The sequence below is a fragment of the Barbus barbus genome (assembly GCF_936440315.1).
Source record: "Barbus barbus genome assembly, chromosome: 26".
Classification (NCBI taxonomy): domain Eukaryota; kingdom Metazoa; phylum Chordata; class Actinopteri; order Cypriniformes; family Cyprinidae; genus Barbus; species Barbus barbus.
The window spans coordinates 12,704,774-12,718,560 of record NC_136754.1 but is presented as its reverse complement, the minus strand read 5'-3'; the positions used below and the strand labels follow the sequence as shown (position 1 = coordinate 12,718,560).

The window sequence follows — 13,787 nt, the reverse complement described above, 5'->3', positions numbered from 1 at the left end:
TGGAACAAGCTTACAGATAACCTATGTAATAACCTAAGGCTAACATAATCATACTAAAAGCCAAAAAACTTTTGATTTCATTGGGACTTTAAAAAGAACAGCATTTATTTGATAAACATAAGATTGTAACATAAATGTCTTTATTGTGATTTTTGATCAGTTTAATGCATTCTTGCTGAATAAAATAATTAATTTCTTCCAAAAACAATTGTACTGACCCCAAACTTTTGAACGGCAGTATATACTAATTCAGTTACCCTGTAAGCGTGAAATATCAGTCTTCAGCTGCGTGACCAAGAGGGTAATATCATTACACAACTAATTACAACAATCTAACCACATCCTCAAATGGTCTTGAAGGCTATTAGGCGTGACCAGAGTGAACAGAAGAGTGAATCAGAGCACTGCAGAGACGATAAAGCTCAGCAGGTGACTCCATTACGATGTGGAGAATCTCTCAACCTTATGAGTTTGAACCAACTTAGGTAACATTTAGCTGTTTTATACATTTGACATTAATATCATTTACAAGTACTGTTTGATATACCCTAGCCAAACTTCCACTTACATCAAACTGAAAAGAGCTGACGAGATATTCTTAAAAAAATATTAACCTTGTTCCATTGAGAAAGGAAACTCATACAGAATGACACGAAGGTGAGTAAACAGTGCCAGAAATGTCATTTTTGAGTGAACTATTTCCTTTATAGTCAATAAGCTACTTGAATTGTATGCATTTTTCAGTCCAACACCATCTGGATCCTGAAGAGACAACAAAAATGAAATGCAGCACTACAGTTATTATACAGACAGAGATAGTTAAGTGCCCTATTGAGAACAAATGCAACATTACACTCACTGGCACCATAACAATATGACACTCACATTAAAGGGCTACTTTGTCCTTCCATGACTAAGCAGTTTGCTTCTTTATGACGGGATAGACTGCGGTAACGTGCTAATACTCGTCTACAATACTCACAACAAACCTTGACCCTCTGTTCACCCACTCAACCGATGGGCATCGCTGAGCCCTTGGCTCTCTTCCTGGAGCACTCAGTAATCCTAGCCTAAATTGAAAGCACCTTTCACGACAATATCTCAGAACCGGTCAAATAATGGTTTTTTTGCCGGGTCAAAAAAGAAGCAAATGATAAACTAAAGTAACGACCAAACCTCTCACACCATTCATCCGAACAAATCTCAAAGATACTAGTGGAAAAACAGTGCTATAATACACTTTTACTGCCGCTCAAAGAAACCACAATTCATTAGATTCACACTACGAACAACCAGATCGATATTGGACTTTATCAAGACAGCCAATCGAGAAGACCAACACAGGCCTGCCAAGCAAGAAAAGACACTCTCTATACGGCCGGCCAAAAACGATCAAACGCTTTTACGAGAAAACTTTTCCAGGACTTAAACATACTGCCATTTAGGTCAGGAGAGACCTGCACCAGCTATCAGCCCCAAGAAACATGAACTCCTTAAGGAATTACTTCTCGCTGCTAAGCCAAAGCCAGCAGACTTGACTGGGGTTGTGGCGAGGCAAGGGAAAGTGCTCAGGCCAGGCAAGTTTCATGGGGTTTATGAGTCAGAACTGCACGTCAAGGGTGATCCAACTTTATTCTGTCTGTTTTTATTACAATAACTGTGGAAGAAAAAGATACAAATGACTGAGAGAAACCCAATGGAAACATTACATGAAGTCAACACCCAAATCACCGAGCCACTGAACACCCACAGGCCTGGCAAGCACCACTCCTGCACTGGCAGTGATTGAATCTGTGGCTCTAGATATGAGAAGAACAGGTCATTGTGTAAATTATGGTCTGTTTGGTTCGTATCCATGGCAATGGGCCCTCCTACTCACGCAGAATGCTAGGTATGCCTTTGGTTCTGAGGATTCCATGTTCTGTCCAAGTCTGATTAATAAAACACAGACACACACACGTAAACACATTGACACAAAGACCATACAGAGAGAGCCAGGTGGAAACTCTCGTGGAACTGAAACACTCGGGTCAATGCTTTTAAAAATGCAGGCAGAAAACTCTGAAATCTGACCGATGTCAGTGCTTGTCATATTTGTAAATTAGCAGTATCACTCAATACTAGATATAAATCATATATATTTATAATTAAATTATGTGAATTTAGTCAAATTAAGTAAATTACCATCATTTTGGTATCAGCCAAAAAAAATTCCGTGAATGGCAGAGTAGCACATTAACTTGAGCTCATCGTAGCTGAGAGCACTGCTGAAATTAACTCTGAATTATCAGTTCAATGGTATGTAATTTAATATTTCTTTAAAGGTCTCATGACCTTTTATAGGAAAAACAAAGTTAATTTTTGTAAATATCATAGAACATTATCATAGAACATTACCATATAATATCATAGAGACAGTAAGATTTTAGTTTTTGTCAAGGCTGCAATAATTTGATAAAAATGCAGTAATATTGAGAAATATTATTACAATTTAAAAGAACAGATGATTTATCATAGCCACTTCGTCAGTGTCACATGATCCTTCAGAAATCATTCTTATACTATATGCTGATTTGGTGCTCAAGAAATATTTTTTATTATCAATGCTGAAAACAGCTGTGCTGCTTAATATTCTTGAAGAAATTTTAATACAATTTATCAGGTTTGTTTGACGAATAGTACGTTCAAAAGAACATTTATTAGAAATAGAATTGTTTTGTAACAATGTAAAAAGTCTACACTGTCACTTTATCTATTTAATACATTCTTCCTGAATAAATGTGTTAATTTTCTTTCAAATGACACCTATCTTTTGAATGGTAGTGCACCTTTAATGAATGGACTGAATGAATGACTTTTCTGAAACAAAGGGAATGACTTTTTCCTGTCATCTGCTTGGTTGACCGTCATCTGGCCGTCTTTAGAACAGGGTGGAGAAAAGATGTAACAAATTCCAAAGGAAATTTTTTCCAGAACACTTCTCCACCCATCATATTAAACTTCTACTCAAAGAACCAACAATGTGCAGTCTTTTCCATAAGGTTGGAATTGCCCAAACTAAACAGTATTACCCAAACAATGCATTTGTATTCACACTGCCTTCCAAAAGTTTGGCAACACCCCTGGCAAAGTGTGGTTTTGGAAATATCAGCATAAATCCTTATCAATGACCCCAAGCACACTTCCAAGCTGTGCAAATCCTATTTGGAGAAGAAACAGTCAGCTGGCATCATGTCTGTCACGGAATGGCCTCCCCAACCACCCAACCTCAACCCAATTGAGCTACTATGGGAGGAACTGGACCGTAATGTCCGTAAGAAGTGTCCAACCAGTGTGAATCATCTTTGGGCAATCCTTCAGGAGGCTTAAAGTAATATATCAAGTCAATGTTTGAATAACTGACAGCTCGGATGCTCAGATTATGCAGAGCTGTAATAGCTGCTAATGGTGGATATTTTGATGAAGTTTTTTCTATGTATAAACTGTTTATGTAATAAAATATGTTTTCGTAGTGTGTGTTGTCCCTTATCAATGCTAAATTATCATAAATTAAAAAGGATTCATGCCAATATTGTCCAAAACCCCACTTTTCTAGGGCAATTCCAAACTTTAGGAGGGCAGTGTATAAGGTCAAATGAGGATGACAAGAATGAATGAATCAATCAAGGTCCTTCCTCCACAAATATCTAAACCGAAAACTAAAATGGTCTTCAACTAATGCTGCTCCTAAAAGTATAATTTTAGCATTAGCGGTGCCAGTCAGAGCAGGGTGGCTTTTGTTGACAGAGGGGTTGGCACCCCTGAAGGCCGGTGAAGAAGACAATTCGTCCATGCCTGAGAGTACGTCTGGTGACCTCAACGCAAGGACACGAGACGCGGCACGCTGTCTCTCCCTCAGCTGCTGCATGCACTTGTATAACCATCCAGCTGAGCTTGGCCTGGACAATTCTCAAATGACAGACACACAGCAGCAGAGTCAAAGCCAACAGCAGCAGCACTATTATTCTGCTGACTAACACTAAGCAACCACTGTTCAGTAATCACAGACTGCTACAGAGAGCGCTACTTCTGCCTGATAATGACATAACCGCCAATCAAACGCTTATGTCTAAGTGATCAAGCTAAGCATAGTGTAAGATGTTGACATTTCATTTAAAGGGTTAGTTCACCCAAAAATTCTGTCATCAATTACTCACCCTCATGTCATTCCAAAGCTGTAAGACCTTTGTTCATCTTCGGAACACAATTTAAGATATTTTTGATTAAATCTGAGAGCTCTCTGACCCTCCCATAGAGGTCAATTGCGAATTGAAAATGCCTAATGGAAACACATCAATTTAGCAAAAACTCCCATATATCGCAAAAAAGTTTTTACACTTATATGAGGTGGTTTTTCAGGCAATTTGAAAAAGCAATATATTGCAAAACTGTAACGGAAACAATTTTTTCGCCTGGAATACATAAAAGTCACATTAATGTACTTTAACCTCCGAAAAAACACTCATGCATGGCCGCTCTAAAGTGTAACAGCTTTTCCTTTCCATTAATGCTTGGACAACCCCTTATTTACACTGCACACATCTGTGGTGCATTATGGCTCCGACACGGGCACTCTAGTCAATACTTGTGTTTATACGAGCTGCACCCCGGCACATCTCAGAAGCATCCCAGAAGCGACACTCCGTGTTCCTTCTCTAAAGATACATGCCTACATCTCCGATTAAAAATAATGGCTAGTGCGGTGGCTGTGATATACGTAAACTTATCAACATCTGTCGCCATGACTTATCACGAAAAATTAAGTTTTAGTCACATAACATGGGTGAATGGAAACACTGTGTCATTTCACAATAGTTTTTTATCGCCATTTATAAAATATCGCAATACTTTTGCGCAAATCTGTAATGGAAATGCACCTACTGAGAGCCAATCAGAAACCACCAGAATCCAGCAGACGACAATTGCAGCATGTGCTTATAATAAACAGAACTAACATTTCGAAATAACATTTAGTTTCGTCTCGTTTTGGTCAACGAAAATGAAGAGACATTTTAGCATAATTTTTATTTTGTAAACCACATTTTTTGGACTCTGTTTGCCCCTACCTGGACCATAGCTTGTGTACCTGGATTACCCCTCTTGTCAAGCCCACTGGATATTGTTCGCCGATCGAAGACCACGCCCATTTACTTGAGTACTCATCTGTTTTGCACTCGATATACCTGTTTGCCATTTGTTTGACCCTGCCTGTGTTTTTGACCATGTCTATTAATAAAGCTTGCACATGGATCCGCACGCCTCATGTCTCGTTTGCCCCGTTACAGTGGTCTTGGCAAATAAACTCATTGTTTCCAGAGCCATCAATAAAAAGCAATGATTTGATTCCTCAATACTGTCGTAATCTCTGCTTGGAGTTAAAACTACGCAAAATGGTACCCAAAATTACAAAAGAATAGAAAAAAATAAACAAATTAAAAAATAAAAAAAGTCAAGAATTATTAAAGAGAAGACTATTGTACTCAATAATACAGTGCAGTTGTGACTCCTTGTTTTATTTGCTTGTAGCGAACAAAGCAAACAATAGAACATATTGTGAGCAAATGGTGAGAAGGGTGGACATCTTTTATTCATATTTATATGGTTCTAGAGAGAGGAATGACTAAGCAGTGGGTGTACATTAGTGTCAGTGTGTTGTTAAGGAGGTATTCCACTGACCCATTTAACCCACAGAGTCAGAGTTTGACTAAAAAACATTCAACTGATCATTCTGTTCTCATCCTAAACGCATAAGACCATAAAATATCCAAGTATCTGGCCTGTTTTGTCCACAGTTCCCTTTAATACTTTAAGCTCCACCTCAGGCATCAAATGAGTGAATTCTGTCTATAGCTGGATGGGTTTTGCTGCAGTGCAGAATATTACTGCACATCTCTGTGCAAGGGATTTATTCTATGCTCATATAAATGAAGCACTAACTGCAGGATCAGTCATTGGGGACTTCTCCCTTAAGCACTCCGGGACATTTTTACTTTTTTTTTGTTGCCAAAAGGATTATCAGTGCGGGCATTACCCCATGCTGGGCTAAAACAGACAATCTCTTCACTAGATTGTTCTGTGTAAAATAAAACAAGCAATAAACAAGAAGCGAGTTTCCATCCAAGCTTCCACAACAAAGCTGTGACTGATCATTTCTGAAATCACCAAAAAATGGAAATTAGAGTAAAATGGAAATTGAGTAGAAAAAATACTGTCTGTGGGTATGCACGCCAGCAGCTTATCGATTAGGCAGTCTATACATCTACCTTGCCATCTGGTCCTCATGAGGAGAATGTACGAGCACAGTGCCATGGAAACCATTATCAAGATGGAGAGGCTTTGTATGGAATGCAGTATTAGGGCAAAGGTGTTGTGGACAAAGTGGAGTGAAGGATGGTGAAAATGTGGAGATACAATACAGTTATTTGAAATCCTACTACTGTTTGAGCACGTTTGAGCACTCATGTAGTTCAAACAATAGAACATGGTGCTAGCAACGCTAAGGTCATGGGTTTGACTCCAAGGAAATCCATGATCTGATAAAATGTATACCTGAAATGCAATGTAAGTCACTTTGGATAATGATGAATATGAATGATAGTACATATAAATGCACTACAGCGAGAGAAGCTGAATTTCACATATTTACATATATTTTTCTAAAGTTCAAGTTGAGCTTTATTGTCATTCTGCTACATGTGTGGACATATAGTGGAACGAAATGTCGTGTCTCGCAGGACCACGGTGCTACATACTAGTTAAACATAAGATAAACATACAACAATGCAAGTATAAGAAAAAAACAACAAAAAAAAACAATAGAGCTTCTGACTATAGACAAAAATAGACCATCTGACTATACATATACTATAAATACTATAACTACTATACCTAGTTGCCTAGACATACACAAACTGAGACTGTACAAGACCTTTACATAAATACTGTACATAAAATTATGCAAAAGAGATATTTGTACATGAAATTGTGAGAAAATAAAAAAATGATATATATTTTGTACATTAAATTGTTGTGCAGATTAAAGAGAGATTTTGTGGGAAGCAGCGCATAGTGCAAAAAGATTTGTAGTGCAATGCTCAAGTAAACATTATTTTTAAAGGCTACAAGGCACATGCAAATTAACACAGTATGTACTTCTGTAATAAAACACCACAGACATTTGAATAAGCTAACAATAGACTCTTGAATGTCTGATGGAAGAACAATAAAATATATTTGAAACTGTTTGCCAAAACCGTGAGTTGCCTAAAGAAGCAAGATTTAAGTTATCACATTCGTGTTCTTTGTGGATAAGGAAATCCCAGAATTCACTGTAATGAGTTCAGTCAATAAAATTAACAGAAGACAGCAGATGAGGCAAGAGAAACATTAGAACCCTTTATTTTAAGACACCTTATTTTAAGGTGTCTGTTATAGAGTAATTATACAGTTAGTATTACTTAACAACATGTACTTACTATAGGGTTTGGTTTAAACTTGGTTTCTTGTAATTATGTATAATTTACTGTTATTACTACAGTAAGTACATGTAACAGAGTCTCTATAATAAAGTGTTACCTAAGCATATATTTTGTTCAACACTGAAAAGTACTGTGAATAATAGATCAGTGCGATGAAAAAAAATGATTAATTGATTATAATTTATTTTGACCTCTAAGTCAATTGTAAGTCGAGTCGCTGATTATCTATGAAGTTTTATGACAGTTAGGAAGCTGCCATAAAAGTCATTCACATAGAACAAGTTATGTATTTAAAAAGTTTTTTCAAAGTTAAAAGAACTTCTTCGATTTTAGAATGCAGGAAGGTGCATCAAGTTTACATAGAAGAACACTGGAAAAGCAGTGCTGTGGAATGCAAAAACACATTCTGTAAAAATGTTGCCTTAGAAGGCAGCTGTCTTTGTAGATAGGAAGCAACGAGGCAGGTTTTGGAACAGAACTAAAGATGACTCACTAAAACAAAAGCACTTCACTTTGTGCAGCTGGAAGTGCTGACTCCAGTAAAACCGCTAAACACCTGGCAGCTCGAACACAGGTGAAACTGTATGCCTCAATAGCTTCGTTTACATGCACCCGAATAATCGATTTATAATCTGACTGATGGCTCAATCAAACTGAAAATTCTTCATGTAAACATCTCAGTCGATTTCGACTGGATTGAAAGGGGTGGTGTAGACCTGAAATAATCTGATCAAACATGTCAATACTTGAATTTTATTTTGTCAATATGATTTAAAAATATCATGCACATGCAGTGCCACAATGTTTACGTAAGCTTTATGTATATCTTGTAATGCACATGTGAACAAATATGTGAATCAGAATGCAACGTTTAGGGTTCATATAAACAGAGCTTTCAGTATCTGAAATTAGATTGGATTCATGAATATTAGTGCATGTAAACACACCTAGTGTGTAGTGTAAATAGTAAATAATTTTTTTTTTTAAGTCATCTGAACTCAAGCCTGATGGTTAGTGCATGTGCTTTGAAACGTAATGTTATGTTGCTCATATGGAGCAATGCAAATTCATGTAATCTGTCATCTCATCTGTCATTTCTCCATCCCATTCCCTTCTTCGCCCTAACATTCCTGTGTCTTCTAACTCTCAATAAATAGAGAGAGGAAATCCTTTGGATTCCTGATGATGCTTTCAAAGGCCAAAAAAACATGTAGGGCTGACAAAACGAAACACCACGGAGAAGTCTCTCTAGATCACCAGAAACATCATTAGCTAGAACCACACTAACGGGCTCTTTACACATCCCAGCCTGAGCTTTCTGTTTGTTTCCTTAACACCCTCGCTTTAAAAAATACGGTCAGCCTGCCCATGTGCATTATTCAGAGCGCTGTTCATTCACCTCCCATTCATTCCGCCTCACAATGGCTCCTATCACTACCCTAGACATTGCTAATTCATGGTGGTGACATTGATGTCTCCCAGAGTCATTTGGGGATCACCATGTCTTTCTTGGCCATTAAAACAGTGTGTCAATAAAGAGTGGGCTCTGTGGCGGAGCAAGAGGAAGCCCCTTCATTCGCCTGCAGAGCTCTCTGTTGTCTTGGCAAGTCAGGTGTTCGCTGGCCCATGTAAGTAGGTTAATCCCTTCTCTCTATCTCACTCTTTCTGCTCCTAGAACTACTGCTCAGGAGAATAACCTTTCCTTGTTACACAAACTATTCTTAGAACATCACAAATCTCAGATCCACAGAGGATGAGAGATGTTGGCATGACTTGTGGGATTTCTTTGGGAAGCACAACTGGCTGTTCCCGAGTCTTACGTTTACTTCTCCAAAACAAATCAAAGCATGCAAATAATCTAAGCGAATGCATTTTCACGTCTGTGGATGGAACTGAAAGAGAGAGCTTGATGCATAAATTATTTAATAGCTCACATGATGAAATAAACAAGCTGATGCTTGGTATATTATCCCAAATGGCAAAATTATAGACTGCTGTAGATCATGTGATTTAAAGGCATTCATTAAACACAAAAACATATACACATTAAAACCACTTTCAAGTAAAGGTTATGCAGATTCCTAAACCCCATTCACTCTGCAAGTCCATGCTCATTTATGAACATAATAACATACAGACATCTAGGTCATGGAGACCATTAGCCCATCTGTCTTCGCTTATGTTCCAGTGCATTTGTTGCTTTATATTAATTAACTGAGGTTGATCTAATCACAGCTGCACTTGTATGAGGTGGTTTTATATATATATAAAGGAATTTACTGTTGATGAAAAAAAAATGTAATAAATGTGCATTTGTATGGTAATTATGCCTAAACATGCTCACTCCAAACATGTAATGAATGACCATTTATTTATAGTTGTGTTTAAATGAATTTGCGTGCTTGGTAAAGCACTTTATTATAAACATTATTATTTTAATAATTAATATTATTAATAATAACTGCCAATTGCACGATACAGCAGGTCATGTGATGTCAACATGGCAGCGACCATTAACAGCTTTATTATATTTCTGATATCATATTTCTGAAAATGTTTTTTTAATTACGAAGTAAAATACTGAAGGATGTTTCATTACACAAATAAAAATGGTCATAATGCTCCAAATACATTGCACATCCACGGCCTCGACGACATCACAGAGTTCTTCAAGAGAATTGCGCCAACACTCCAAATGATGACGTTTTCTCTGAGGAAACAGCATCATAATCAATAAAACGATATTAAGTCCAAATGACCTTCTCGCGTGAACGCAATTCTAGATAAACAAAATTCATTTTTATAAGCGCATTACAATAGACCTCTATGTTAAAATGAACTAGAATTATGAAATGCGCATAAATCAAAATAAAATAGCAGTTAAAACAGTTGAGCGCGATTAAAAATCAGAAACGGTCACAGAATAATATTACTGAATAATGCAAATTGCAAACTATGTTACAGGTATAACTGCTGCTAACAATGGATCATAATTTCATAGACTGTTCATCAGCGCCGCATTCTAACGTTACTGTAAATCCATATCTACCGAACTACAAGCAACCCAACGGGAACAAACCGGGGCTTCAAAAGAGAGACAGAGAGTCAAGGAGAATTAAGAGGTTGTAGGACAGAAATGTGGAGGAAAAAAGTGGATCCTCCATTAATCTGGGACCGTTATTTGTGTCTTGCACAATAGTGTGAGTTGAGGCTCCCTCGTATAGCAGTGACAGAGCGGCCTTACCTCTTCCAGAACATTGACCGTGTTCCGACAGCTCTGCAAGCGGGTGGTGAAGCTTGATGTCGTGGGGGAATTGTAATCCTCCGTCGTCTCCGAGAGAAACTCGGACACGGAGATCTGATCCGGCATCCTTGCAAACACAGTCGCCCAATAAAAATGGAGGGGAGAAAAATCACAATAGCACCATGAATTAGACAGGGGTGGTCAAGAACGGAGCGATGTCTCTGTTTGGGTAAGGTTGAATGGCAAGGCAATGCGTAAAATGACAAGAAACGTGGCCAAATGTGTGGCAGTGCCCTTTTCTTCACTGACTATGCAGTTCCCGTCCCTAAAGAGGGTCGTTGTGTGTAATTTCCACGTCTTTCCTCTTCCCTTGTCTTAATTATCCACTTGCATCTACATAAAACGGTTCAGACTCCTCTCCTTGTTCTCTCAGTATAAGCTATAAAATGCTGGTTTAGAATGCCCTCATTCCGCAATCTAGCTGATATTTTGAGTATGTCCTTCAATTATTGCTGTTCCGGTTTCGGAAGCGGTTTCATTCTGTTTTCCCTTTCTCTTTCCTCCGTTTTCCCCCCGTCCTGACGGTCTGAGCTCCCTGACACCAGCGCGTGCACGCTCATCTCCTCCCACCACTGATGACGGGATAAACAAGGAGAAACTGCGCATGCGTCAGAACGCAATTGAGAGGGCTTTGTGACAGACCACATATGAAAAATCAAGAAATAACAATAAATACAGAATTAAATAAATGCACGAGTAAATTCAATAAATACAATATATTATTGGTAAAACGAATGCATTATTATATTGATAAAACCAAAAAAACTCTGGACTAAATTATACAAAAAAAGACCTACAACTATATGTATTTATGCATTCATTTATATTTATTAGTATTAATCAATACTTTATAAATGTAATGCAGTCTATAAAGCATATAATGTGCCCTAATGCTGATAAATGTATGGTTTCATGCACTGAAGGTAAGTTAAATATAGTTGTAGATTGTATAACCAGTGGTGCCTGGAGAAGTGGGTATACTCCCCCATCCCCCAGGGAAACGCCAACTAAACCTGTTGCCTTGACCTGCCTGTACATGCTACTATACCAGGGGTCTGCAACAGGGTTTGAAATTAACTTTTTCACTCACCAGACAATTTGGCTAATACATTTTTAAGTTACCGGCCATTCACAACGTCTACTAGCCAAAAAACAACAACAACATAGGCAGTTTTTTCTTAACCTTATTAAATATGTCATCAACCTTTGTTTCATAACAATTTTTTACATTTTATTAATAATTTCCAGTTAATATAAGACATTAATCAAATGAAATCAGCCTCAACAAAAATTGATCTTTCCACTGCAGAAAAAATGGAAGCAGGAGAAGTCAATGGCCTTTATTTGCATTCACACAGACAGTTTAATGACACTGAAATGTAACATGAATGCTTTTTCCAAAATTACAACTGCATAAATAATGCTATGTGTTTTAAAATGAGATTTTAAATACACAAATATGAAATGTTGGGGAAAATACAGTAAGCTACTTTTAAATATGAAAGTAAACCGCCAGTAGGTGGCAGCAAGTGACTGTCTTAATGAATGAGTCATTGAGTTATTTATTCAAACTATTTGATCAGAAGACTAATTAATTCAAGAATGAAGCAAGGGCTTTTATGGATGGGTTATTGAATCAATGACTCAAACTTTTGACATAAAAGAAAAATCGATAAATTTGACCAATACACGTATTTTTGGCTTTTGCTACAAATATATCTGTGCTACTTATGACTGGTTTTGTGGTCCAGGGTCACATATGTGTATTATGCTGCTATAACACAGCATAAACATGTAACTTTTGCCATATAAAATGGTTCATTCTCTCAAATTCACCAATTTTACTTTGTAGGCACTTTAGGTTCTCACTGAAATATTGCTGCACATTATTTGGACATCTCATAACTGTGAGAAGAGCTGGGGACATCCATAAAGGCTGTTGCCCAGGGCCTCACAAGACCACAATCTGTCTTTAGGGGCATGAAACCATTTCAGAGGTCAGGGAGTTCTTTGATTAAACTCAAACATACTTTGATTACTGCGCTGTAAATTGAGGAATGTTAGTATAGACTGATGTGCAAACCTAGAAGCAGAATAAACTCATAATAAGCACATATGATGTGCAGATGGAATATTTAGTGGTATAATGCATGAAAGAAGAGCAGTGCGTTCAACTCACCGACTCCATAAAGAATCCCTGGAGGAAAAACTTGATAAACGCGAGGATGAGGACCTCATGGCTCTGTAGTCACCTCAATAAAACAACCTTGAGCTAAGACAATAAAAAATAATAATAATAATTTTTAAAAAAGTGTTATTATCAGAGAGTGGAGCTAGATAATCAAAGCTTAAGCTAGTAGCTGGTTTAGGACCATCAACAAAACCAGCATCTTAAAATGGTTAATTTTTGAAACATGTTAGTTGGTCAGTCAGCTAATGGCAATCTCAAACCAGCTAGAAACCAGTTATGTTCTAAAACACATCGCCCAGTTTAAGCAGTAAACATGTCCAAAGCAGTAAACATGTCAATAATTAAGTGTGATTCTCATCTTTCCGAGGAAAAATACAATCTCTAGATAAAGTGCGCCGTTCCTGAAGTTTCTATTTGCTGCTGACATCACATTATCTAAAACAAATTTTGCCACGCCTTATAACTTACCGAGACAGCTGCGGTTTCACTCCTTATTAATAGCTTCAAAAGTAATTGCAAAGTAAATTGTGCACAAAGCTCCTTGTTTCCAAGTGGCACCATATTCACTGCATTGTGCTCAATCCAGCGAGCGGACATTACGGGCTGAAATCACATGCCGCTACAGTTACAATGAGCTGGAATGCGCGCATTGATCTGCCCCATCTGGAGCTGCTGGACAGGAAGCGAAAATCAAGCATGTAGGCCGGAGGGGGCCGGAGGAGGGAATCCTGCACAGGACCACAACTAATGGCAGGAACTGGGAACGCTTAACTTT

The 13,787-nt window shown here is 37.7% G+C and overlaps 1 protein-coding gene across 2 annotated transcripts in view; it reads right to left on the bottom strand.

The window, feature by feature from the left end:
- Positions 1 to 13,678, bottom strand: part of LOC306846339 (arf-GAP with SH3 domain, ANK repeat and PH domain-containing protein 1-like) — a 46,169-nt gene extending 32,491 nt beyond the window's left edge. Inside the window, exons 1-3 of one of the 2 annotated variants that reach the window (XM_079379654.1) lie at positions 13,481 to 13,678; positions 13,001 to 13,093; positions 10,762 to 10,888 (exon numbers count right to left, since the gene is read on the bottom strand). In XM_079379654.1, the coding sequence (XP_079235780.1) occupies positions 10,762 to 10,888; positions 13,001 to 13,059 (186 nt within the window). In that variant the 5' untranslated portion in view covers positions 13,060 to 13,093; positions 13,481 to 13,678. The remainder of the gene's footprint in view (positions 1 to 10,761; positions 10,889 to 13,000; positions 13,094 to 13,480) is intronic. The other variant, XM_079379653.1, reaches the window with a different exon arrangement.
- Between the last annotated feature and the right edge of the window lie 109 nt (positions 13,679 to 13,787).